Source organism: Thamnophis sirtalis, unplaced genomic scaffold (genome assembly GCF_051295495.1).
Source record: "Thamnophis sirtalis isolate CommonGarterSnake01/CBP01778 unplaced genomic scaffold, rThaSir2_p1.2 scaffold_3, whole genome shotgun sequence".
Lineage (NCBI taxonomy): Eukaryota > Metazoa > Chordata > Lepidosauria > Squamata > Natricidae > Thamnophis > Thamnophis sirtalis.
Genome location: NW_028261383.1, coordinates 32,586,378 through 32,613,571, shown reverse-complemented (window position 1 = coordinate 32,613,571; position 27,194 = coordinate 32,586,378). Strand labels below are relative to the sequence as shown.

The 27,194-nt window shown below is 43.4% G+C and overlaps 1 protein-coding gene across 1 annotated transcript; it reads left to right on the top strand.

Moving 5' to 3' along the window:
• The first annotated feature begins 498 nt into the window (after positions 1-498).
• LOC148047865 (early activation antigen CD69-like) lies at positions 499-25,674 on the top strand. Its single transcript, XM_087708553.1, has 6 exons — positions 499-523; positions 14,000-14,095; positions 20,260-20,361; positions 21,361-21,548; positions 22,135-22,232; positions 23,705-25,674. Exons 2-6 carry the CDS (start codon positions 14,017-14,019, stop codon positions 23,808-23,810), a joined length of 573 nt encoding a protein of 190 aa, XP_087564679.1. The 5' UTR covers positions 499-523; positions 14,000-14,016; the 3' UTR covers positions 23,811-25,674.
• The last annotated feature ends 1,520 nt before the right edge of the window (positions 25,675-27,194 follow it).

Here is a 27,194-nt window from a genome sequence, read left to right as displayed (position 1 = left end):
GGATTCAAAACACAGCCTAGAGAGTTGCCCCTGCATGACACCATGGGAGTCTGACAACCAATCAGAATACATTTCTTACACAGGAACAGGAAACAGAGAGGTGGGACTGAACAGGTTATAAAAAGCCTAGCAAGCCCCCTCCTTCAGCCCTTCTCTTCTTTTCCACCAACATTGAAGCCTGTGATCACCTTTTCTGTTCAGGGCTCAAGCCATGGGGTCCTGTCCACCAATAAACCATCTTTCCAAGCAGCCTCCATGTCTCCAGTGTCTTTTTCCCCACTTGGACCCGAACCCAGAAGGACATTTCTTTCATCGTAGGCCACTGACCAATCATTTCTAGATGTAGTGTTACACCATGATGAATAAGGTAGCTGGCAGCCGTGATGGAGTGAAAGCTTTTGAGTCACAGTAAAGAATGGGCAGGGCTTAAACCCTGCTTAATAAATACTACTGATCTTTGTAGATAAAGTGCAGGAGTGGAGAGACAACGGGTAGTGAGAGCAGCTGCGTTGGAGCTTCCCAGGTATTCCATGCTTCATGGGAGGGGCAGAAGGGAGCTGATTCGCATCTTTGGAATCGCTTGGTGTTGGGAGCTTCCTGTGAAGGCTTCCCTGATGTTGGGGTGGGGGATGGGATGGTTGCTTTGTGTTGCACCTTTGGAACTTTAGATAATGAAATTATTAATTGGGAAAGGCCTTTGCACCTCACTTCTAGTAGCAATAGCAATAGCAGTTAGACTTATATACCGCTTCATAGGGCTTTCAGCCCTCTCTAAGCCGTTTACAGAGTCAGCATATCGCCCCCAACAAGAATCCGGGTCCTCATTTTACCCACCTCGGAAGGATGGAAGGCTGAGTCAACCCTGAGGCGGTGAGATTTGAACAGCCGAACTGCAGAACTAGCAGTCAGCTGAAGTAGCTGCAGTGCTGCATTTAACCACTGCGCCACCTCGGCTCTGGTAAGTAAGTAATTCAGACTAAGTTTGTGTGTGTGTATAACAGGATTTGAGTAGCTAGCATTGCTGAAATGGACTACACATTTCGGAGTTTTTTAAGATCTAAGATCAACTCAGAATTTCAATTCAATTCAAAATTATTTATTCGGGGGGAGTGGATTTTCTCTCTCACGCACGCACGCACGTACCGCACGTACACCCCCCCCCCGCGCGCGCGTGCACACACACAGTGTGAAAGGCAGGGAGAGGCTGCCTTCCCCGAGCCGGCCGGAACTTGTGAAAGAAGAAAACAAATTTCTACTCTCTCTACCGATCGCCCAATCCTTTGACAGCACAAAAGACGCTCTTCTCGCTGCGGGGAAGCGAAGTTAAAAAAAGGGGGAAAGACGAAATAGCCAATCGCGAAGCAAACTGCACGGCGACAGCGCAGAAAGCCCATTTGCCCATCCTTCTGCCCTTTTCTCATTGGCTGGGATCGGCTCAGGAGACTAATTGGCAAAGTGTCAGGTTGCTAAAATGCTTTCTCCCATTCTCAACCCAGAAACTGAGATCCAGAGAAGGAGGAATGAAGCAAGGGTTAGAAATCCGGTTCAACCAAGGAAAAGAGCCGAGGTGGCGCAGTGGTTAGAGTGCAGTACTGCAGGCCACTTCAGCTGACTTATCTGCAGTTCGGCGGCTCAGGGTTGACTCAGCCTTCCATCCTTCCGAGGTGGGTAAAATGAGGACCCAGACTGTGGGGGCGATATGCTGACTCTGTAAACCGCTTAGAGAGGGCTGAAAGCCCTATGAAGCGGTATATAAGTCTAACTGCTATTGCTAAAAGTGAGTTGATCAAATAAAGGAATGAATTGAAAAACAATGCCCTCCAACCACAGGCCTAACACTACATCTAGAAATGATTGGTCAATGGCCAACAGGACTGCTATGTGACTCAAAACAACTTCAGTATTTACAAATAGACCCTCAGATAAAGAAGCTAATTGAAAACCAGCAGAAAAATTCTAAAGGATTTGATTTCCAGCCTCAGTTCTTTCTCCCTGCTAGCAAGCAGGGAACTGGATCAGATGGACTCGACTAAACTAGATTATTGGTATGGCCAAAGGAAAAGAAGAACTCTTGAAAAGTCACCAAAGAGAAGCTGGCAGGAAAACTGGAAGCTGGTTTTCAGGTCCTTTCAGAAGGCTAAGAGGCTGTGTGTATGTTGGGGATGGGAGGAGAGATTTCACCTTGAGGGACAGGAATCAGGATGTTCAAAAGGGTGGGAGCCTTGGTAAAAATGGTTCTTCTCCTGGACCTTGCCAGCTGGAATTCCTTGGCCAATGGGATCTGGAGCATGTTCCTTTAGCAGGCACAAGTGGGATTAGCCCAAAGTGAAATCAGTTCTAACACTCCTGACCATTGGGGTGAGACAGTTTTCTTCAGTAACTAAAAGGCATGTGTTCAGTCTACTTCAGGGGCTTCCCATTCTACTGGAATTGGCTCACCTTACCAATGCCAGCAAAGGGGGCATGATGTCCAGGAGAAGAGCCTTTTCTGCAGAGGTGGTATTCAGCCGGTTCTGACCAGTTGTAGCAAAGCAGTAGTGGAAATTTTGAGTAGTTCGGATAATCAGCAAATACCACCTCTGGCTGCCTCCCCCCTCCCCATCTGCTTCCTGAGTTCCAGCTGATTGGCTGGGTCTTCTTTTGTTGCCCTGCATAGGAGAATGGAGCTGGAAAGCAGGTTAATGGGGTGGGGAGGGAATGTGCATTTTGCAGTATCCTACCCCTGCCACGCCCATCAAGCCAAGCCCACAGAACCAGTAGTAAAAAAATTTGAATCCCACCACTGCTTCTCTGCTGTTGTGCCTGCCCTCTGGAACATCTTATCCCCCCACCCCAAAGTAAAGTCAGATCCAACACTCCTCACCTTTTATAAGAGCTTAAAATACTTTGCTCTGCCAGTTGGATTGAGGTGCCAATGAAGGGGCTTTATGTTGGGGATGGTAAGGACAGTGAAGAAGATTATAGGAAGTTTGCTTCCTGTTATTCAGGATACTGTTTATAAGCACTATATGCTTAGAGCTCGAAGCATTGTTATAGACCCCACACACCCATTTCACAGTCTGTTTCTGTTGCTCCCCTCTGGGAGATATGTATCACCTGAACCGGTAATAAAGATGCCAGCTGTTCCTCCAAACCAGTAGTAAAAATATTGCTACCTGTTTGGGCAAACCGTTTTTTCCGACAATCAGCTGTGCTGCGTGATTTAGTGTTGTGATTTAGCTAGTGTTGGAAGAAATGTCCTTCTGGGTTCAGTTCCAAATGGGGGGAAAAAACACTGGAGACATGGAGGCTGCTTGGAAAGATGGTTTAGTGGTGTGCAGGATCACATGGCTTGAGCTCCTGAACAGAAAAAGGGTGATCACATACTTCCAGATGTTGGGTGAAGAAGAAAAAAGAGCAGAGATGCTGAAAGTCCCTGGCTTTATGCCCTCTCTGGGCTTTGAACCTGAGCTTGTATTCTGATTGGTTGTCAGACTCCCATGGGGCCATGCACGAGCAACTCTGTAAGATGTGTTTTAAGTCCAATTTTGGTTGAGCATTGCTTCAGGTGCCATGCGGTGAGATGGGTAAAGGGCTAATGCTATCATGCTTTACTCCAATCACCCTGGAGCTGAAGCGGGGAGGGAGATCTTTATTATGGCCCGTTGACAAAAGTGGGTGGAGTCTCCCATTTAGAGGAAATATTCTGTTCTTTTAAAATTTCCTAAAATATTCCATTTTCTAGTAGAGGGGTGGGTTTTAACTTCCTACACTAGAAAGCAGGATTTCTGAACCAGTAGCTAAAGTAAGTGGATTTCACCCCTGCTTTGAGATATGTTATGTATCTCTGTTTTGTCATGCCAAAGACTGAAGCATGTGCTTCATGCAAAGGTCAAAATGAACATAAAAATAGCTACTTGCCTGGAAAAGGACCAAGTGCCAAACCCTAAGAGAGGAACATCCCACATAGTGTCAATTTAAAAGGGAAGGCAATCCAGATCTAAAAATGTGCAAAGCAAGGCTTTAAGCCAGGCTATTCATTCAGCCTATTTCCTTCTTACCTAAGGTAGCTCTCAGTGAAAAGCTGAGAGGAAGGGAAGAGGAGAAAGGAAGGGGTTGGTAGACAACAGACAGGAGGGGTGCTGGGAAACAGCTCTGGGGGAGAGGTAGTTAGAGACTTTCAAGAGACAGGAGAAAGAAAGAAACTTTTACTGGTAAATTTGGACACACTGGTATAAATGGTGGTTGTTTTCTGTCTAAATTCCTGTAAATACACTTGTACCTAATCAGAAGAAAGAAAGAAAAAGCCTTCGTGGTTTCTCTCTCTCTCCCTCTGGGAAGCAATTGCTCTACTTAAAGCCATAGACTCTGCCACCGAAGCAGATCTCCTTTAGGAACGTGTGCATGGCGGCTCTAAGCCACAAAAGTTAAACCCACACGTTTTAAAGCTATCGCGTTTACAAGTACGCCCAGCCTGGCCCTTTCCCAAGAAGGAAGTAGTGGGAGTGGATAAAGTGCTAAAAGCAGCCAGGAGGAGGCGGGGAAAGGGGGAACTGAAACCGAGCGTTGGCGTTTTGTCCCCTTTTTCCGCCATGAAGCTCCACTCAGCAACCGGAGAAAAGCGGCATTTTGTGAGTCAGCAGATAAGCGATTGGGAGCCAAGCGGCTTTCGCTGGATGGAGGGAAGGCTGGCAACTAGCCGGGAAATTAGCCAGCGTCTCAGAAAAGGACGGACGGGCACACAATGGAGAGGCCTCTTTTCCTTCCCTTTTCGGACATGTTTAACTCTGCGGATCTTGGAAAGGTAAAGAGAAATCAGTGACGGGGTTGAGTGGGTGCAAGGGCTGGTTGGGAGATGGCCTAAGCCACTGTGGGGACCCCAAGGGGAGGGAAGAGAAGCATGGGATATTTCAGTGAGGGGGGGATTAGAAGGGGGGAAGCGGGTACTTGTGCCTGTACTGGGCACCCCATATTCCTCTTCAGCCTATTCCCGTCTCTCTTTCTCCCCTCCCTCCTGTCTCCCCCCTTTCTCCTTCCCTTTCTCCCCTCCCTCTTTCTCCCTCCCTCCCTTTTGCCCTTCCCTTCTTCTTTCACCTCCCCCTCCCAATCTCCCCTTTCTCCCCTCCCTTTCTTCCCTCCTCTAAACTCCCTCATTCCCTCCCCCTTTCTATCCCCTTCCCTTTCTCCTCTTTTTTTTCTCCCTCTCATCTCCCTTTCCTCCCTCTCTGAAAAGAGGGGGGAAGGGAAGCAGGGCAGGAATTGTTAGAAAATAGAGCAGAGCTGTGCTAGAAAACAGGTCTGGGGGAGAACCAGAGAAAAACGGTGTTTCAAGGGATCAGAAGGAAAGGAAGCAGCTTTTTACCAGGTGGTATGAATAGTGGCGGTTTTTTCTATTTAAATCCCTGTAAGCGTATATAGTAAAGAAAAAAAAAAACAGGCCGTCTCTCTCCCCCCCCCCCTTCCCGTCTCTGAGGAAAGGCATTTGCTGTGCTTAAAAGCCATATAGGTCTTCACTTGCATTGAAGCCCCATCTGCTTTAGGAAGGTGGGGCTTATTTTCAACCCATGAAAACAACTTCTTTAGACATAGATCCACCCTGGCCGTTGACAAAGGAGATGGAAAATAAACTCTAAAGGCAGCTGAAAAGGTTTCTTTTTCCAATGGAGCAGCAGCCTCGAGAGGGCTGTACTGTAGTCACGGGATTTCCACCTCTCTCCCCTCCCCCCCCCAGCTCTTAACGCCACCTCGAGGCCATCTGCCTCCCCAGGAACTAAGCAACGGCGCTTCCATTTTACGTGGGCACGGGCGTGTAACATACGTCATTGTTAAGGGCCGGAAGAAAACGTGCTGGTAGTTTGGGTGAAAAGTGCTTAGAGCTCCGCAGGTATTTGGGGCTGGGGAGGAAGCGGAGAGTGGGGGAAAGGTTCTTGCTTCCCTTGCGGTCTCCCAGGCGTTGTTTCACGTCCAGTTGCGGAGGTTTCCCTGGTGGGCGGAGGGGAGTGGGTAACTTCGGAGAAGTGGAATTATTACAGGATATCCTCGATTTACAACAATACATTTAGTGACCGTTCGAAGTTACAACGGCACTGAAACGACCTTCACGACCGATGCAGCGTCCCCCATGGTCCTGTGATCAACATTCAGTCGCTTGGTAACTGGTTCGCATTTACGACGGTCAGTGTCTCGGGGTCACGTGACCCCCCTTTTGCGGCCTTCTGACAATGGGGAAGCTGGATTCACTTAACCGTGTTTCTAACTTTACAATGGCAGTCATTCACTTAGCAACCGTTGCGAGAAAGGTCCTATAATGCAGTGGTCCCCAACCGTTTTATCGCCACGGACCAGTCAGCCTTTGATAATTTTACCGTGGCCCGCTGAGTGCGCACAGGGGTGGGGGGCGTTGTTCACGACGACACATTGATTGTTTATATATCAGATTGTTTTGATTAAACCAAAACTATTTTAAATAAAGATATGAAATTAATCAAGTATTGCATTTATTTTTCAAAATGAATGTACAATTTTTTTATTATTTAAGTTTTGTACCCTATCTTTTCTAACTAACGTTAACTTTAAAAAGATGTTACATCAGACTACAATACAAGTAATTAAATGAAGACTAAAATAAGTGTTTTGGCATATTGAGCTTTTTATATTTCTTTCTTATATTGCTTCCTTAGTTGAGAACTTGCTCCTCAACTTACTTACGCATTAACTGTTTGTTGCTTTTATGGTTTATTCATTCACTGCTCCATCTTCAGTTTTTTTCACAGGGGGCAGGGCTTCCTTCCTCCCTCCCTCCCTCCCTTCCTTCCTTCCTTCCCTTCCTCCATTCCTTTGGCCACCAATTTTGATCCAATTCTCTCTCTCTCACACACACACACACACACACGTTCTTTGGGGGGGTTGAATTACTCTGCCTCACTGCGCAAAGTCGGCTCAGCATGCGTTCGGCCCCCACTTATGCCGAATCAAATCCGCGGCCGGCGGGACCAGGGGGTTGCATTTCAAAGCCGCCAGTCCTCTTGCTTCTTCTCCTTCACCGGCAAAGCTCCCGCTGGCGGCTCCGCCCATGGCAGCAGCGGTGGTGCCTCCCCCTCTGCTCGGAGCACCTCAGCTGGGCTCTGGGTTATCCCTGCCTCCACCTCCGCCGCTTTCCTACTAGCTCCCGCAGCCTCAAAAGCACGGCAGAGGAGGAAGGGGGAGGGATAACGCGGGAGCCAGCTCAGGTGCTCCGCTTGGAGGGAGAGGCACTGCCACTGCCATGGGCAGGGCGCCAGCGGGAGCTTTGCCGGTGAAGGAGAAGAAGCAAGAGGACTGGCGGCTCAGCAAAACAAGTCTGGGGAGGTCCTTTGCAGGCGGCCAGTTCTAGCCGCCTGCAAAGGACTTCCCCACGTTTGCTTTACAGAAAACTCTGCGCGGCCGATAGAATCTGCTGCGCGGGCTTTTTTTGCAATGTGCGCGAAACCCACCAAGCCACGCTCACTTAGAGGGAACAGTGATCATGGCCCCCGGTCGCTGCGCGGCCCAGTGCCAGGTACTCCACGGCCCGACACCGGTCCATGGACCGGGGGTTGGGGACCACTGCTATAATGGGACAACATTCACTTAACCCATGTTTCATTTAGCAAGAGAAATTTTGGGCTCAATTGTAGTTGTAAGTTGAGAACTTGCTATATTTGGGAGGGAAATCTGCACCTATTTTCTAGTAAGCAATTCATGCTAAGGGTTTCTTTGTATCGGAGGATTTGAGTGCATAAAGTTACTGAAATTGGGTGTGCAATCTTGCAAAATGTCCATCCAAGATGTTTTGGCAAAATTCTTCATTAATACCAATGGAAAAATCTTCTGCAATAACAATGGGTATTAGCTGTATTAGTGAAAATTATATTTCTTACAGTTTTCTTTTGAATATCTACCTATATTATAATTATAGTAATTCCCAGTGTGGATAAAAATCAATGATTTTTTTAAAAAAATAAAAAATGGATTTTTAAATTTAAATTGGATGTTTTTATTTTTATCAAATTAATTTAAAAAATGCTCTTGGAGTAAAAATCCATCTAAACATACCTTAATAATTTATTCAGCATAAAATGGAGCTTAGTTATGTAGCATGATGCTATATATTCTGCAGTATTGGGACTCGGTGAGTCAACAACAGGACAGGAGGAGCCGCTACGGGATAGAAATGACAGTTGCTCTTTAAAAATTATGATTTAAATTGAGTTGAAGTAAATCAAGCCTTTTTACTAGTGATTTAAATTGACTTGACTTAAATCAAATTTACCCTGGTAATTGGTACAGTAATACATAGGGTATGATAGTATTACAACAATAAGATTGCAAAAGGGATCACAACCTTTGAACACCGCAATGTCATAAGTATGAATCAGTTGACTACATCTGAATTTTATTCACATGATCACGGGGATGCTACAAAGGTCATAAGTGTGAAAAATGGTCATAAGTAATTTTTTCACTAGCTGATCTGTTGTGAGGATTACCTTTATGTCTATGTATGTTTATTCTTGTGAATATGAGTTTACCCTGGGAAACCTGATTTGATGAACTCTTGTTTGCAGACCTTATCCTTTGATATGCGGATTATGTCTGGGTAACTTATTTGGTTGATTAATTTAGTTTCAGCTTGACTGTCAATTATCTAGTGGAGACACTGATTCTCAGACCTGTATGGATTCTGCTAATATTTTAAGGGAAGATGGAAACAGTATAAAATATATTTGCATATCAAACTTCTCACATAGTTAATAATAATGTCACATCCTCTGCTAAGCACATTGAGCTACAAGCATTTTCCATAGTTCTGGGTCCACAGCTAGAGTCTCCACATCCTTCCATTTAAGAATGATGTTTTTCAGATATTCCTGTAATACTTGGTGTAGGTTTTTTTTTTTTTTTTTTTTTTTACCATTTCTGGTGCCTGGGTGTTCCTGGCGCTACCCGCCCGACTTGGTGAGCCCCTGAGGACTTCAGTGGATGGCCCATTGCCCCAGAGAAGGGGTGAATGATCTGGGCGACTGCTGGGGCTGCATGAAGTGGGCGGCTGGCTATGTTACAGTCGCCATGCTGCTTCCGGACGCCCCCTCCCCCCCCTCTCTGTTCGGCTCAGCTTTTTCCTCAGCGTGGCTTCCTCCACTTCTTACATCTTGCGCGACTGGACTTTTGTCTGGACTTTTCATCCTGGCAAACTTTTCCTCCAGACCACCTTCGCTGTTATGCTCCCCCCTGCCTGACATCTGGCTCCCTTTTAACCTGGGTCCTGAATATCTAGCCTCTTTCAACTGCAACCCTAGGGCCCCTGAATCTGCCCCCGGACTTGCTGTTTCAGTCCCAGCTGTGTTGTTCATAGCCTCCTGCCACTGTTCTTGGAATTGGAATATCATCTCAGACAATACTTGTTTAATTTATTATACTACGGTGCTTGAGACTTTGGACGAGTGGGGGTATTTACAGCAAACAGGGGGGGCTTCTGCCACCCCTCAGCCCCCCCGGACTTTTGGTCCCTCCCAGGCTTATAGGAGAGGGGGAATACAAGATACCCCCTGTATACCATCTCCTGCTGTCTTTTCAAGCAACATTGGTCTCTTGTTATTCTGGGCTCTGACCATCTGTCTCTCCTCAACTATATGCCTGGGGCATTTGGACTGGCTTCTTCAGCCCCAACCGTTGCTATCACTATCTTCTCCAGCTGGGCCTTTAAACAACAAGTCTTTCCCTAACCACAATACCAGGACTTTTGGCCTTGCTATCGCAGCTATTTTAGCTGTTTTGACTATTATGAGCTGCAATTGCCCTGGGAGTACTAACGCCATCTTGAATAGCACTCTGCAGAGGAGAAGATTAAGAACATTAAGACCTCCTCCCTCATATTAGCACAAGCCTCGTACGAACTTTGCACAGTTGTGCAACTTTTTAACTTGTATGGTGAGTGCATGGGATATGCATGCGATTGAGTGAATGATCCCACTTTTATTAACCTATTATTATTGTATTTTGTGTTTTTTAATTACTGCGTGGGGACTGCTTGGGTGAACGAATGAGTGTGTTTGATTCGGAGGACCTGTCGAGGAATGCGGGGGCCATAGGGGTGGTTGGGGGAATTACGGACACGGGAGTGGGCCGGAGCATTACAGTCGTAACAGGGAGGGGCAGATATGGCGGGGACTTTAGGGCTGGCCATTACCGGGGAATGAGGGCTCGCTATGTTACAGAGATCCCTCCTTCCGGCCCTATGAGTCCCACTCCAAGGCCAGATGGCGCGAGTAATCAGGACCCTGGTCTCAGGCTGTTGTCGCTAAATGCCAGGTCTGTAGTTCATAAGGCTCCTCTCGTCCGGGACTTAATTTTAGACGAGAGGGCAGACCTGGCATGTATTACTGAAACCTGGCTGGGCCCGGAGGGAGGAGTCCCCCTCGTAGAGATGTGCCCAGAGGGCTTTCAGGTGCTCCATCAGCCGCGAGCTCAGGGAAGGGGTGGGGTGTGTGGCCATTGTTATCCGAGAGTCTCTATTACCCCGTAGGATCCCTGCTCGGGAGCTTGTCGGGTGTGAGTCCCTGCTGGTGAAGTTGGACCTCAAGGGTCAAGTGGGCTTGCTGTTAACGTACCTGCCTCCCAACAGCGTTGCAGCAGCCCTCCCCTCGCTCGAGTCGGTAGCCGAGCTGGCAATTGAGTTCCCCAGGCTTATGGTTCTGGGGGATTTCAATTTGCCTTCGCTCGGTGAACACTCTGATGGAGCGCAGGAGTTCATGGCCTCCATGACAGCCATGGGCTTGACCCAAGTAATTTGGGGCCCAACCCACTCGGCAGGTCACATGCTCAACCTCGTATTTCTTTCGGAGCAGTGGACTTGTGATCTTGGTCTGAGGGGCAGTGAGATCTTACCCCTGTCATGGTCAGACCACTACCTACTGAGGCTTGACTTTTGGAGACCAAACCCCCACTGTAGGGAGGAGGAACCGACCAGGTGGTTCCGCCCCAGGCGATTTATGGACCTGTTGGGTTTTCAGACGGAGCTTGGGGTCATTCCTGATACTCTCACCCGCAGTCCGGCGGAGACTCTGGTTGCTGCTTGGAATTCAGCAGCGATGGGGGCTCTTGACCGGATTGCGCCTTTACGGCCGCTCCGAGGCAGTGGATCCAGGAGGGCTCCTTGGTTTACTGAGGAACTCCGGGAGATGAAGTGCCGAAAGAGACGCCTAGAGCACCGATGGAGATCCAGAAAATCCGAGTCGGACCGAGCACTTTTAACATCTAGCATCAGAGCTTACATCCGGGCAATTAAGACGTCAAAAAGATCATACATTGCCTCTCTGATTGCTTCCGCTGAGTCGCGCCCAGCCGCCCTGTTCAGGATAACCCGTTCCCTCCTAAACAGGAGGGATATGAGCGATCCTTTGCAGGGCAGAGCTGAGGACTACGTCCAATTCCTCGCGGATAAAGTTGCTCGGTTTCGGACGGACCTGGACTCCAATCCCGCAGTACCAGCTGAGGCACCAGGGGATAATCTGGCAGGTCATCACTGGATTGATTTTCAAGCTGTTACCCCTGAGGACGTGGACAAGGCCATGAGAGCGGTAAGTGCCTCCACATGTGTACTGGACCCGTGCCCCTCCTGGCTGGTTGTTAACAGCAGGGAGGTGACACAGGGCTGGATCCAGGCGGTTGTTGCCACCTCCCTTTGGGAGGGGGTCTTTCCCCCCGCATTAAAGGCGGCGGTGGTGAGACCCCTCCTGAAGAAACCATCTTTGGATCCAGCCGTCCTAAACAACTATCGTCCAGTCTCCAACCTCCCCTTTGTGGGGAAGATTGTTGAGAAGGTGGTGGCCTTTCAGCTCCAGCGGTCCTTGGAGGAAACCAGTTATCTAGATCCCTTCCAGTCTGGTTTCAGGCCTGGCTACAGCACGGAAACCGCTTTGGTCGCGTTGACCGATGATCTCTGGAGAGCCAGGGATGGAGGTCATGCCTCCATCCTAGTACTCCTTGACCTCTCTGCGGCTTTCGATACCATCGACCATGGTATCCTTCTGCGACGACTGCGGGAGGTGGGGGTGGGAGGCACTGTCTTACAGTGGTTCTCTTCTTACCTCTCGGACAGGTCGCAGTCGGTGTTAGTTGGAGGGCAGAGATCGACCCCTAGGCCCCTAACGTATGGGGTGCCGCAGGGTTCGGTTCTGTCCCCCCTCCTCTTCAATATCTACATGAAACCGCTGGGTGAGATCATTCGACGGCACGGGATAAAATACCACCAGTATGTGGACGCCCCGTGCCAACACAACGAAGCGATAGACGTGATGAGCCAGGGCCTGGAGGCTGTTAGGGACTGGATGGGGGTTAACAAGCTTGTTCTCAATCCATATAAGACCAAGTGGCTGCTGTGCTTCCCTCCTACAAATTGGCCAAGTGTTCCATCTCTCAGGCTGGGGGGTCAAATTTTACGCCCCTCAGATAGGGTCCGCAACTTGGGAGTCCTCCTGGACCCACAGCTGACTCTTGAACACCATTTGTCAGCTGTGACCAGGGGGGCATTTGCCCAGGTTCGCCTGGTGCACCAGTTGCGTCCCTACCTGAACCGGGAGGCTCTCACAACAGTCACTCATGCCCTGTGACCTCTAGGCTGGAGTACTGCAATGTGCTCTACATGGGGCTGCCCTTGAAGAGTATTCGGCGACTTCAGCTTGTCCAGAATGCAGCCGCGCGAGCGATCGTGGGTGCGCCTCGTTTCACCCACGTAACACCTATCCTCCGCGAGCTGCACTGGCTGCCTGTTGATCGCCGGATTCGCTTCAAGGTGCTAGTTGTCACCTACAAAGCCCTTCATGGTATTGGATCTGGGTACTTGAGAGACCGCCTGCTGCCAATTACTTCCACTAGACCAATAAGATCCCACAGACTAGGCCTCCTCCGAATTCCATCAGCCGCCCAGTGTCGACTGGCGACTACCCGGAGGAGGGCCTTCTCTGTGGCTGCTCCGACCCTGTGGAACGAACTCCCCATGGAGATTCGTACCCTCACCACCCTCCATGCCTTCCGCATAGCCCTTAAAACCTGGCTGTCCCGACAAGCCTGGGGCTAAAGACTTGCAGCCCCACTCCGAATGGTATGATTGTTGTGTTTTTTAGCTGTGTATGATTTTTATGTTCTGTATTTTGTTTGTTTTTTCTCCCCTCCCTTGAATTGTGAGCCGCCCTGAGTCCCCTCAGGGAAAAGGGCGGCATACAAATAAAGTAATCTAATCTAATCTAATTTCATTTCTCTTTTTCTCCGACAATCTGGTGGTATCCAACTGATTGCAGTCTTTGCTAAACGTTGCTCACTCATGCAGAGCACACCTCCAGCAAAGCACATTCTTCATTCTTAGTTTGTTCTTCATTTATTTAATAATAGAATTATATGTTCCACTACTTTTTTTCTAAAGATTTCAGGAAAGTTTTTAGGATTGTAAAACAAATTGTGGATATAGGAGATATTGGGTGAGTCACTGAATTGGATAAAAATAAATGAGTAAAGGCATTGGTGTATAGAGAAAAATTACATAAACTATCATCTCCTGCTTGGGTTTCTAATAGGGCTTTTTCTGCTGAAATTGTGAGAAATTTAAGAGATATGTTTCTCCTGTGTTGTGTGTGGATTTATATTTGTGAGTGTTGCTATATGAAAAGTTTTTAGTTAATGTAGCCTTCAGCGTCTCTGATAGAGTCTCATCTTAGCTTTTTAAGATTAGCCAAGATTAGCTTCTTATTCTCAATTGAATTTCAGCCTTTTTGACATGAAGTAAATAACAGAATGTTGCATATTTATTTTGCTCTTCTACTAAAAAGTTGCCCAATTTATTGATGGCAATAAAAAAACTTTGCATGACAACTTATTTTCTGCTGCATGCTCTTTAAGAGGCTATGTCTTACATATAGAAAGAGATTCTTTGAAATTAGTAACAATTTGCCAGCTTCTGTATGCATCTTGGCCTTCCTTCTTTTTACAGCCCCAATTTCAATTCCAGATTATACAGAGCCAAGAATGCTGAATATGGATGAGCAGAAACAGCTGCGGGACTCCTCTTCCAATGGATCTGCAAGTGGACAGGAGGAAGATGCAGGTAGTAATAACAATATCAATATCTGGAAGCCAGTCACGCAAGTGAGGGATTGAAATGTCCAAGCCGTAGCCACAGGGGCATATGGAGCAATTCAAAACATGCACCGTGTCCCCAATTGGACTTCAAAAAACATCCGCTGAATTTTAATGTTTCTTGGGAGAAAGAAGCAAATATCATTACAGAGTTAGGCTGTGATCCTAGTGAGCGTTAAGAAGTCATTTACCATGTTTTCCCAAAAATAAGACAGGGTCTTATTTTCTTTTGAACCCCAAAATAAACACTTTGCCTTATTTTCGGGGAGGTCTTATTATTATTATTTTATTTATTTTAATATATATTTTTATTCTTTTTCTTAAAGAAAAAACAAAACAAAAGCAAGAAAAAAAATCAACTTTCCTCCATTTCATCAAGCATGTTGTTTGGTTACACGTTTTTGTGCATCAATTCTTAAGATTAAGAATAGCATCACTGGTTTTGCATTAAACATAACTGAATATTTCGCTGTCATTGAGCATTATGTGGTCAAATTACCATTAATATTCTTTCATTTGTAACAATCCTTATTTCCTTGAATTCATAATTATCTATCAAATAACAATAAGTCTTTAAAGTATTATATCACCTATCTCCAAGGAGAAAAAGCGGAGATTAGAACAAAGAATTCCCATTAATTTATAATATACATTCATATTTTCAATTGACCATAATGTGACCAATCATCCAGAGTTCCAAAAATAGTTTTCCATTATTAATTATTAATCCATATAGTGGTTAAGTATTTCAATTCATATATATATCAATTGTTCATTACATCATCATTGATCCGTTTAATATACAAAGATCTTTCTAATATAAAATGGTCACTACATACAATTATACCAAAGTGTTCAAATCATCCCACTCTTATATATTGAGATCATTATTGTCCTTTATATATCAAGTGAATAGTGCTCTATATCATAACAAGAGAAAAACAACTTTCATAACAATAACTATAACTTCCTATTACTACATAAGTAAACAGTTTCATTCCCAGTTTTTTTTATCTAACCATTGGTAAAACAAGTCCCATACTTTATAAAATTGCTCGTCCTCTCCTTCTCTAATTTCAAATGTAAGTTTACTCATTTCGGCACATTTCATTATTTTCTGAATAGTTTCCACCTGTGATGGTACTTTCTCGTTTTTCCAATTTTTGGCAAATACAATTCTAGCAGTTGTTAAAACATTTATTATCAGGTATTTCAAGTCCTTATTGTATGTTTCTGGTATTATTCCCAATAAAAAGAATTCCGGTTTTAAGTCTATGTGTTTATGTATCATTTTCTCCAACCACTTGTGGATTTTAGTCCAATATCTTTTAGCTTCAGTACAAGTCCACCACATGTGGTAGTATGTGCCCGGTGTCTGATGACATTTCCAACATTTATTCTTGGACATTTATTCTTGGACATTTATTCTTGGACATTTATTCTTGGACATTCTTGCAATTCTCGTTGGGGATAGATGCCACCTGTAAAACATCTTATACAAGTTCTCTTTATATGCAGTTGACATTGTCATTTTATAGTTTTGCGTCCACAGTTTTTGCCATTTCTCTAATTCAGTCCCATGCCCAAAGTTTTTCCCCCAAGCTAACATAGTTTCTTTGACTTGTTCTTCCTGAAGTTTCACCTCTAATAAGTAGCCATAGAGTTTTTTAATTACTTTTTCATTGGTACCTGTTAAGATTTTATCTAATTCAGTCATTTTATTGTAAAAACCCTCCTTTTTTCGATCTTCATTGTATCTAAAATGTATTTGCACATATGAATACCAATTAACTTCAATACTTTCCTGTTTTAAATCTTGAATGGATTTAAGTTCACCCACTGTATTTAATAGTTCAGCATATCTAACTGTTTGTTCCTTTTTGTATATTATTGAATATGAAAAAGCTTCAATGGTTGATATCCAGACTGGAATTTTTAAATAGTGTAGCCTTTTAACCTTCTCCCAGTTTAATAGCAAAGCCTCTCTTATATAGTGCCTTCTAAAATAGACATGTACTTTAGTTCCCTTATACCATAAAAAAGCATGCCATCCCAACAGCAAGTCATGACCCTCTAGGTTCCCAGAACCTACCATTTCTTAACATTATCCATTCCTTGATCCACATCAAACTAGCTGTGTGATGATATAGCTCCCAGTCAGGTAATCCGAACCCTCCTCTTGATTTAGCATCTTGCAGCACTTTGCGTTTTATTCTTGCTTTTTTCCCCTGCCATATGAATTTCAACACCAATTTATTTAAGTCTTCAAAATAATCTTCCCCCAACCTAATTGGGATTGTCTGGAACAAGTGTAGGATTCTAGGTAAAATGTTCATTTTAATTGTAGAGATTCTCCCAATCATTGATAGTTGAAGACTTTCCCATTTCACCAAGTCCGTTGCAATTCGTTGCTTCAATCTAAAATAATTATCCTCTTTGAGGGTACTGCATCTAGCGGTTAAAAAGATCCCCAAATATTTGATCTTGTTTGTAACTTGCATCTCCAAGATTTCTGCCAATTCTTCTTTTTGTTTTGATGATATGTTCTTTGTCATGATTTTTGTTTTGTTTTTATTTATTTTCAAATCTGCTACTTTTCCATACTCTTCAATTCTTTCTATCAATTTGGGTACAGATTCAAGTGGCTCCTCGAGAATGAAAACTAAATCATCTGCAAACGCTTGCAACTTACATTCTTTTTTAATAGTCATTCCCTTTATTTCTTCCTCTTCTCTGATCCTTCTGTTTTAAAACTTCTAAAAATAGCGGTGATAATGGGCAGCCTTGTCTCGCACCTCTCTTTATTTCAATAGGATCTGTCAATTCTCCATTTATCATTATCTTAGCTGTTTGTGATATACTGTTTGTATAGCTTGAATAAAATTCTTACCAAAGTTCATTTGTTCCATTTGCTGTATCATGAATAGCCAGTTCACATTATCAAAAGCCTTCTGCGCGTCAAGAAACATCAAGGCTACTTGCTTTTCGGGGGTGAGCTTCATAATATTCCAAAGTGTCCAAGATTATTCTTATATTATCTCTAATTTGTCTCTTTGGTAAAAAACCATTTTGATCCGAATGGATAAACCCATTTAAATATTTTTTCAGTCTCTCTGCCAGTATGGAAGCAAATAACTTGTAATCTGAGTTTAACAAGGAAATTGGTCTGTAGTTCTTAATTTGCGTATGGTCTGCCTCCTCTTTGGGTATCAATGTAATGTATGCTTCTAGCGAAGAGTTAGGTATTTTACTTTCAATCAGTACTTCATTCATAACTTCTAACAGGGGAAGAGACAAGGATTCCTCTAGTGTTTTGTAAAATTCCACAGGTAAGCCGTCCAGACCGGGGGCCTTCCCATTCTTTTGTCTTTTAAGAGCTTCAGCTAACTCCATCATTGTTATTTTGCCTTCTAACATAGTTCTAATATCGTTGGGTATCAGGGGAAGATTAACTTTTTGTAAATATTGTGTAACTTCTTCCTCTTTTATATTCTCTTGTTCATACAACTTGGGGTAGTAATCTTGTATGATTTTCTTCTTTTCCATAGTGGGTTTGTCCTTGTTCGTCTTTTAGTTGTTGTATTTTCTTAGCCTCTCTCTCCTTTCTCAGTTTATATGCCAACCATCTGCCTGGTTTATTTGCATTTTCAAAATAATTCTCTTTAGCGCCTTTAATTTTTTGTGCCAATTCCTCCTTTTCCAGTAAGTCCATTTTATGTTTAATTATATCCATTTTTATTTTAGTCTCTTTCTTTTGTGGAGATTTCTATAGTTCTTTTTCCAAAATACTATAGTCTTTTTCTAGATTTTTGGATGTTTGTCTTTTCTTTGAGTCTCTCATTTTTGTATAGTCTATTATCATACCTCTAGAAAAGGCCTTCATTGTATCCCAAAGGTTCTGCAAGGATGTGTCTTCTTTTTTATTTTCTTTGAAAAAGAAAGTCAATTCTTTTTCGATTTTCTTTAAAAAGTCTTTCTCTTTCAGTATCTTCTTTTTTAAAGTCCATCTAGATCTTGTTCTTTGCGCTCTCCATTTTATTATCATTGCGTTGTGGTCAGCCCAAATACTTGGTTCAATTTCCACTTCTTGTATACTGTCAAATAGATCCGTTGAGGCCCAAATCATATCAATTCTACAGAATGATAGGTGTCTATTTGAATATAAGGTATATTGTTTTTTGGTAGGATTTCTTTCGCTCCAGATATCTTTTAGATTGATTTCATCCATCATCTTGAAGAAGGATTTCGGGAGTGTTTTTCTATTTGATTTTATTGTTTTATGGGTTTTATGATCCATGTTCTGATTTATAATGCCATTAAAGTCTTCCATCATGCAAATAGCAGCATAATCTTAAGTCAAATATTTTCTTGTGGAGTTTTTTATAAAATTCATCCTGTTTTTCGTTAGGTGCGTAAATTGCGATTAAGAGTATTTTCCTTGCATTGTCCATAATTTCCACCATCAAAATTCTTCCATCTTCATCTGTATAGATTTGTTTTGCTGGGATTTTATCTTTAATATAAAAAGTCACACCTCCTTTCTTACAGTCCACCAAGGAAGTAACAGTTTTTCCAAGTTTTGGTTGTACTAATAAATAATCGTATCTTTGTTGAATATGTACTTCTTGTAAGCAAATTATGTCTATTTTTAACTTTTCTAATTTATGAAATATTTTCCTTCTTTTGATTACCGAATTAAGTCCATTTACATTTATTGAAAGCAGTTTTGTTCCTTCCATCATTATGTTTTATAATTAGGGTTTATAGCTCTAGTTGTTCTTGGTTCCCATTGTTCTCTAATCTCTACCCCCGCTACGGCACTTTCTTCAATGTCAATCCCAACTACCGCACCCTCCACCTTCTCAGTTTCAGTTATGGGTATGTCTAACAATTGCACCAGAAGTTCTTTTCCAGACTTCTCGGCCTTTCCTCTCAGATGTTCTGTATAAAAAGCTTCTGCTTTCTCAATTGTATCAATTCTGTATCTTTGTCCTTTTCATAGAAATATTAAACCTTCTGGTATCAGCCATCTATAGTTAACTCCTATTTTAAGTAAAATTGGTAAAATTTAAGATAAAAAGGATATAGAAAGTGTAGTAGAAAATAAAAGAGGAATGGGCAAAAAAAACCAATAAAAATCTTGGCCACCTTGTCCAATCAGATCCAAATTTTAAAGCCCAATTTTTTGAAGAGAGAAAATAGGGGACACACAATAGTGTGTGTGTGTGTGTGTATGCATATGTATATGTACATGTATTTGATGTATATGTATATATCTCAAATATTTCAAAAAGGTAGGAAGGGGAACAAGCAAAAGGAAAAAAAAATTAAACACTTCAAAACTTCAGGGCTTCTACAAGAAAAAGAATGGAAAAAAAGGCAAAAAGAAAGAAAGAAAACATCACATCCCAGGCAGAGTGATGTAAACATAGTCAAGCAAAACCATGAAGGAGAGAGTTCAAAGTTTTTTCTTTTTCCTTTCCCAAGGTCACTCCAATTTTCCCTTAAGCGTTTTCATTCATCTTCCAAAATAGGTTTCCAGACACTAAAGATCCACAAGAAAGACCTGCGTAACAACTGTGGTTCTTGCCTCTTATCATGTCTTAACCTTGAATAGATAAGAATGGTCTCTCTAAGTAGCTCCAGCAGTAAAGTTTGGGAACATTGTTTCAAAGTCCGCTAGGTGGCAGTGTTAGATTGTATCAATCCCTAGCCCCTTAGCACTCTGCCTTTGAAAAGAAATACTCCCCAAAAACCCCTTTATTTTATGTTTCACGCTTCGCTTCAATTGAACCAGATGAAACACAAGTATAGACTGGAGCATCATCATTATTTACAAAAGTGCCTCCAGATCCATAAGGGGGAGGGGGAGGATTAGAGGTAAAAATTCCTAAGCAGTTGTATTTTCTCAGTGAGAACATTGTAGCTCAGTTTCTTTTCATCAGATTAAGACTGGCATTTTAGCTGATTCAAGAGGAGGGCTGTTGGGTTTGGAAATTGTACATTAAAAAAAAACCCTTGCCAACTTAGAAATGTGCATAATATTTTTTCTGGGTTTTCACTTGAAGGAAAGCCAGTATCCAGATTTCTCTCGACCTAACTTTTTCTTTTCTTTTGTGTGTGTGTGTGCAGAATGTGCCAAGACAATCAAAAGGAGATTATTTGGCAGTAAACGCAAAATAGCAATTCTAGCAGCCGTTTGTCTAGTCATCGCCGCCACTATCTTTTTCTTGGGTAAGGAATCCTGACCCTAATACTTTTGCCTTTAAATGCTACACGTAACTTCATGAAGCTGAATGCAGTTCGATCAGAAACATAGAGTTGGCCTTGTCCCTATTTTTAGCTACTGTAATCTACTTCATCCAATAGAAGAAAATTCAGGTCCAATGTTTGGAACAAGTCTTGATGTTTAAAAAATGGGGGGGGGGCATATATTTATTTAGTGATTTCCTGCCAAAAGCAATAAATGTGAAATAGGTGGACAAATATGTGATAGGTTGGCCAAATTAGAGGAAAATCCCACAAATAGTTTTGTGGCTGAATAAATGGATTTGCATCTGGTATCTTTGATCCAAATCCAGCATGCAAATTACTGCTCAGGTCCTTAGTCCCTATTAATCTGAGGATTGCAGGACGGAGGTCATTACATCTGCTAGAACCGTGATGGCGAACCTATGGCATATGTGTCTCAGGTGGCACGTGGAGCCACATCTGAGGGCATGCGTTCCCCTATGTCAGCTCCAGCTTGCATGTGCACGCTGGCCATCTGATTTTCAGCCTTCCAGAGGGTGGAGAGAGAATATAGTGAGCGCACAGGCCTCACTGAAGTCTCTAAACTTCCGGTAGGCTATTTTTCGCCCTCTCCAGCCGTCTGGGGGTTTTCTGAAGCCTGGGAGGAGTGGAAAATGGCCCAACGGGTCTACCAGACGTTCGGAGGCTTTAATGAGGCCTGCGCGCATGTGAGGGGGGTGGGTTGTATGAGTTGTGCATGCATGTGTGGGGGGGGGCATTGCATTACGGGCGTGGGCACACATGTGCATGCTATTTTGCACGCCCACACCCTTTTGGCAGCTGAGCAGAAAAACATTCGCCATCACTGTGCTAGAATATGGGGCTTCTCATCTAGATTGGGTTTTGTCAGAACTCACTGATAGAGCAGGAGGGTCCCATCTTACCCATAAGAACAGAATGGGATTAATTAGTGTCTATCCTTTCCATCTTTCTCTGTTCTAGGAATATTAGTAGGATTAAACTACCAAAAGGATGTGGTAAAATGTCCATCTGTTACATGTCCACCTGATTGGATTGCACATCAGGGACACTGCTACAATCTTTCAAAGGTGGAAAAGAACTGGATGGAGAGCAGGGACTCCTGTATTTTGCACAATGCTTCCTTGGCCAAAATTACAAAGGAGGAAATGGTGAGTAATGTAACTGGACACCATGGAAGTATTGTTGCTTCATTGATGTTGCACGCTCTTCTACAACAGGAAAAAGATTTTGTCCTACTATTACTTAAAAAAAAGTCTCCTTGGATGCCTTTCTGAATTAAAGCTTCAAAAGCCTTTTAATCATCTCCAGGTTCCAAAATCTGCCAGTTTTACAAAGCAGAAAATTAAAAATCCAAGAATATCATTGAAATAAACGTCACTGTCATCATCTTCTTTCATTTTTTCCTGCTTAGAAAGATGTGATAACTATCTCCAAATGATTAATATATGTGAATTTCAGAACAGAGATAGAATCAGGAAGCAAGCAAACTAGACATTGCCAAGATCCATTTTAAGAAAATCAAGAGTATTTTTTCTTCTAAAAAAAGGTTTTAAGTTTACATTTAAAAAGTTAATTGGCGTCTATCATATTGTCACTCACCAAGGAACTACTTGGTATGTTTTATTGGGGTTAATTACTGTTCAAAAGATACCTTTAATAAGTTCAGAAATTCAGCTGGAAATCTAGCAGTGCAAGATTCCAACATGCACAGTTTTTATTTCTTTTTTTAAAAAGGATTTTGTGACCAATCTCACAAGAAACCACGTCTTTTGGATCGGCCTCAAGAGAGAACCACCACAGCCCTGGAAGTGGCTAGATGGAGAAAATTCAACGTGAGTCTTCCCCTTTTCCTTTCGGTTATAAGAGTGGAAAATAAAATGCTTCCATTGAGGTTCCACCACAAAACCGCGGTAGACTAAAGCGTGTGTGACTAAAGCGCGGTGACAAAACTGCACCGTCAAAACCGCGCGACAACAGCGCGCCGACAGAAGCGCGCTGTAACATAACCCTACAAATAACCCTAAACCTAACGCTAAACCTACCCTAAACCTAACCTTAAACCTTAACTTAAGTTAAATCGCGCTTCTGTCGGCGTGCTGTTGTCGGCGCGCTTTTGACATCGCGGTTTTAGCGCCGCGGTGTTGTCGGCGCGCTTTTGACGTTCGCGGTTATGTCGTGCCACGTCCATTGAGGCTTTCCCCAGCTCAGGAATAATCCAAGAAAGAGCCTCCTGGCTGCCAGGATTCAGGCGTTTCCTCCTAAAAATATTTGGCCCTGCTAATGTAACTCAGGTGCATTATGGGTAGTCCTTGACTAACAGCCATTCATTTAGCAAGCTTTGAAAGTTATAATGGCATCAAAAAAGAAATGACTTGTGATTGATCCATACAGTTACAATTATCATTAGTATCCCCATGATCAAAATTTGGCAAGTAGCCCATATTTATTTGTTAGGAAACTCTATGTGGCCACCCAAATCACTCCTAGTGACTCTGGGTAGCTTACAGAAATAAAAGAACAATACTAAACTAAATAAACTCCCCTCACCCCTACAGCAATAACAGTCACATTGACCAGTTGATGGGCTCCACATCATGCTGGGGTGTCCAGGTCTGTTGGCAAGACAGTGGTTGCAGCATCCTGGGGTCATGAGGTTGCCACTTGGCGATCTTCCCAGGAAGCAGATTCAACAGCGAAATCTGGACCCGCTTGAAATCATTTCATTCACTCAACAACTGCGGCAAAATGTTTATAAAATTGGGCACAACTCAGTTAACAACTGCTTTGATTAGGCAATGGAGATTCCAGTGCTAATCATGGTTGTAAGTCAAGGACTACCTGTACAAATAAGAGTTCTCAGAATTCCACTTGGCACGGAGTCCAGAATGCTGAGCTCCTGGGACACAGCGAGTACTGTAAGGTCAATACTTCCCCATAGCTGAATTGGGGGGGATCAATCTGCAGGATCATCTTTGAGAAGGCAAGGCTCAGCTAGATGAATAATAGCAGTAGACTTATATACCGCTTCATAGGGCTTTCAGCCCTCTCTAAGCGGTTTACAGAGAGTCAGCATATTGCCCCCAACAATCCGGGTCCTCATTTTACCCACCTCGGAAGGATGGAAGGCTGAGTCAACCCTGAGCCGGTGAGATTTGAACCGCTGAACTGCTGATCTAGCAGTAGCCTGCAGTGCTGCATTTAACCACTGCGCCACCTTGGCTCTTATGAACTGTAAACTCTGAAGCCCTTTAGTACTGCTGGGTGGGAAATACTCCCCTCCATCTAATTTCTTCCTCTGTTGCAGGTTGCCAGTCGGGGGAGATGGTGCAAACTGTGCGTATTTGGTTGACACAACTGCCAACTCGGGGACCTGCATCAATAAACACCGTTACCTTTGCAAAAAAAAATGACTTTATGAAACAACATGATCATCATTTTTATACAGTTGTGTGACAAGGAAAATACACCCTCTCTGAATTCTATGGTTTTACATAGGAGAACATCGTAAATGGATAAAAATCAATGTTTTTTTTAAAAAAAATTGTAATCAAATTTTTAAAACAGATATTTTTTTTAATCAAATTTATTTTAATGAAATGAAATTAAAACTAAATATAGTTTTCTATTTAAGATAGATTTTAACTTGTTTAATAATAATTTAATTGTTTCAGCATTAAGTTGAGCTTATTTATGTAGCATAAGCCCATATATTCTGCAATATTTATATTTTTAGTAAAGTCATTCAATGAATCCAAGCTCTGCAAGCTAAATAGGAAACCTTCCTTTTGTGCCAAAACCAAAATGCCCGTGCATACGCAGACCAGGTGGCCAGTGCACATGCATGGCGGCCAGCTGGTCTGTGCGCGTGCCAGAGCACCGGAAACCCAAAGACCAGCTGGCGAGTGTGTGCATGCCTGTTTTTTTTGCCATGTTGGGGGCAGTTTTCAGGGCGGTTTCTGAGTCATTGTCAGGCAGTTTGGGGGGCTGTTTTTAGGCCAGTAGATGACCCCGAAAACTGCCTGTTTTTGGGGGGGGGGGTTCTGATGTCCTGGTGTCTGTGAAGACCAGCTGTGGACAAAATGTTCCCAAATAGATTTCCAAAATGTTGGAACTGTAATCGCCAACAGGGGACCTTCTATCATATGTGGTGGATGTGTCCGAAAACCAAACCAAAATTCAAAAATGGTACATGCAATTGACATGAACCCTGAGCTGATTCTTCTAGGAATAATAAAAAATATTAGTAAGCATATCCAATGTTTAATGCTTCATATAATCACTGCTGCTAGAATTTCATATGCCCAAAGTTAGAAGCTAAATCAAATGCAAAAACCATTAAAAAAGGTGCTAGAATGTTCAGAAATGGACAAACTAATGATGGAACTAAGATAGAGAGGAAACATATGGAACAGATGGTATAACTGGCTTGAAAAGAGATGTAAAATCAATGTATAAGGAACACATAGCAAACAAAATGAAAAGAGATGGCGTGTAGAAAGCAATAGAGATGGAAACATTGGATATAGATGTATTTATTATAAAAATGAGAAAGTATGAAACGAAGAAGAATATATATAAAATAGAATGGGAAATGGAAAGCCTGAAATTAGAAAAATAAATACCAATAACAGAAAGCTGTGAAAATGTAATTGTGATTTTAATTTTTGTAAAATGTCACAAAAAGCAGCTGGCGATGGTGCATGTGCCCACAGTGTGCCATCTCTGGCACACATGCTATAGGTTTGTGTTGTTGCCCAGCAGGAGCCGCTGGAGCTGCAAACAGACTCCAAGAGCAAGGGGCCTTATGAGTCGATTCTGGAAGATGTGGAGGACCTTGGACAGGGTTCCGACTCTGAGCAGAGATCAGAGAGGCTGGTTGACCACCAGGAGGTGCCTGAGGCATGGAGCAGCGGTGAAAGCCAAAGGGAGTGTGCTCCTGATGTCAGGCCTTGGAGCAGTGGCAAGGAGACAAGGGAGGTGGTCCTGGATGCCCGGCAACGACGGGCAGATCAACGTAGAGAACAGCTACGCAGATACAAAAGATAATTGGATCCAGGTGGTTGTAATTAGGCTCCTCTCAAAATAGTATTTAAGGAGAGACTCTGGGGGGAGTCTGGTTTGCAGGATTCAACTTAATTATGCTGGAGAAGCTGTTATCTGTATCTGTCAGAGTCTGGGTTGCTGCCAAGGTTCTTATCTGTTCCGTTGTGCCTGGGCTTTCAGCCACCAAGATTTGTGTTTCCTGTTAATAAAGAGTTGTGACATTCCAACTAAGCTTGTCTCAGCATTCTTTACTGGACGGAGGAGGGGGTCAGAACAGTTTGCCATCACACTTCTAAGCGGTGAGCCTTATGCTACGTTATAAACTGAGGGGAAATATTGCAGGAATTTGCTTGACGCAGAAATTCTGGTTCTTTGTTGGCTGTTCACTGGGAAAACTGATTTTGAACTGCAGTGATTAAGAAGGAGAATTGAAATGGAGGAAAATAGATTTGATGTTGAGTAAATATACACATTACATATTGGTAAGTTGTTTTTAAAGCATGCCTTTTGTTTACCTGACAAGTTTGTAAACAGCCATCATCCATTGTATTCTGGTTGATCTAAACCACGACTGTCTAAATTTTGGCTTGCCTGGGCCTCACTGAGTGAATTGTCTTGGGCCGCATATAAAATATATAATATACTTATTGCATATAAAGAACAAACTTCCCTTTTTTATATTTTTATTAGAACTTGTACAAAAGAGGCTAGGATAAACATAGCCTCATGAGCCACAGCAGAAGGAAAATAAAACACAAGTGGAAAGATGGACAGGTATAAGGTTATGGAGCAGCCTATTTAGAGCCTGTTCAGAAAACTGCAGGGGCCTCTAGTAGTAAACGAAGAGCATCCCAAAGTGAAACAGCCACGTCTAGGAGAGCAATCTGGCAGCCTGAGGTGAAGAATCCTCTCAGCTTCCATAAGGCACCTGGAGCAAAGCAAACGAAAACATTCATAGTGAGATATTATAAGAGTTTTGCCTCTGGCAATACACCAAACATGAATTAAGGCAGTGAATTCAACCACTTGGGCTCCCAAAGAAGATGGCAAGGGACTCTGAAAAGAAACTAAACGGGTCGGGTCTGGGGGGGTCTGGAGTTGCTGTGTTGCCTCCAACCAAGGCCCTTTGAGGTGGGGAGGCAAAGAGCTGGTTGATACCACAGAAGGAGTTCTCTATCCGCTCTCCCCTGACAGCCTTTTAGCAACTATTGTCTCACCTTGCTTCCCCTCCCCTTAAAATCAGGCTAGGGAAGAGAGCCGGGAGAGGGGGGAATCTAAGGGGGAGGAAAGAAGAGACCCAGGCAGATCCCTCTCTGAATAGCTTCCTGCCCAGATTTTGACTGATTTCCTCTCCGATCCTGAGGAACAGACTCCACTCCACCCCCCTTTTTGGACTCTGGACTGCTGAGGCCTTATTTTCCCCATTTATCGGGGTAGATTGGATTTTTATTGGGTCTTCCACCTCCCCCTCTCCCAAAAAGAAAGCCAGCTGAGCTTCTCCAAGCCCCCTATCCTCCCCCCCTACATCCCCGCCCCCACACCCAATCCCATTTTGGGAAAGAATCCAGAATCATTTCAGGTTCCCAGATAAATGAAGCTCTTTTGTTCCCCTGCTGTGGCTCCCTGTCCACTGGCTGCACCCCACCCTCCACCCCCTCCTCTCCTACCCTGAGGAGAGAAGGGCGACTGTGACAAACTGAGACTTGTTCTGTATTCCTGAGTGGAAGGGAAGCTCCCCTCCGCTCTACTTG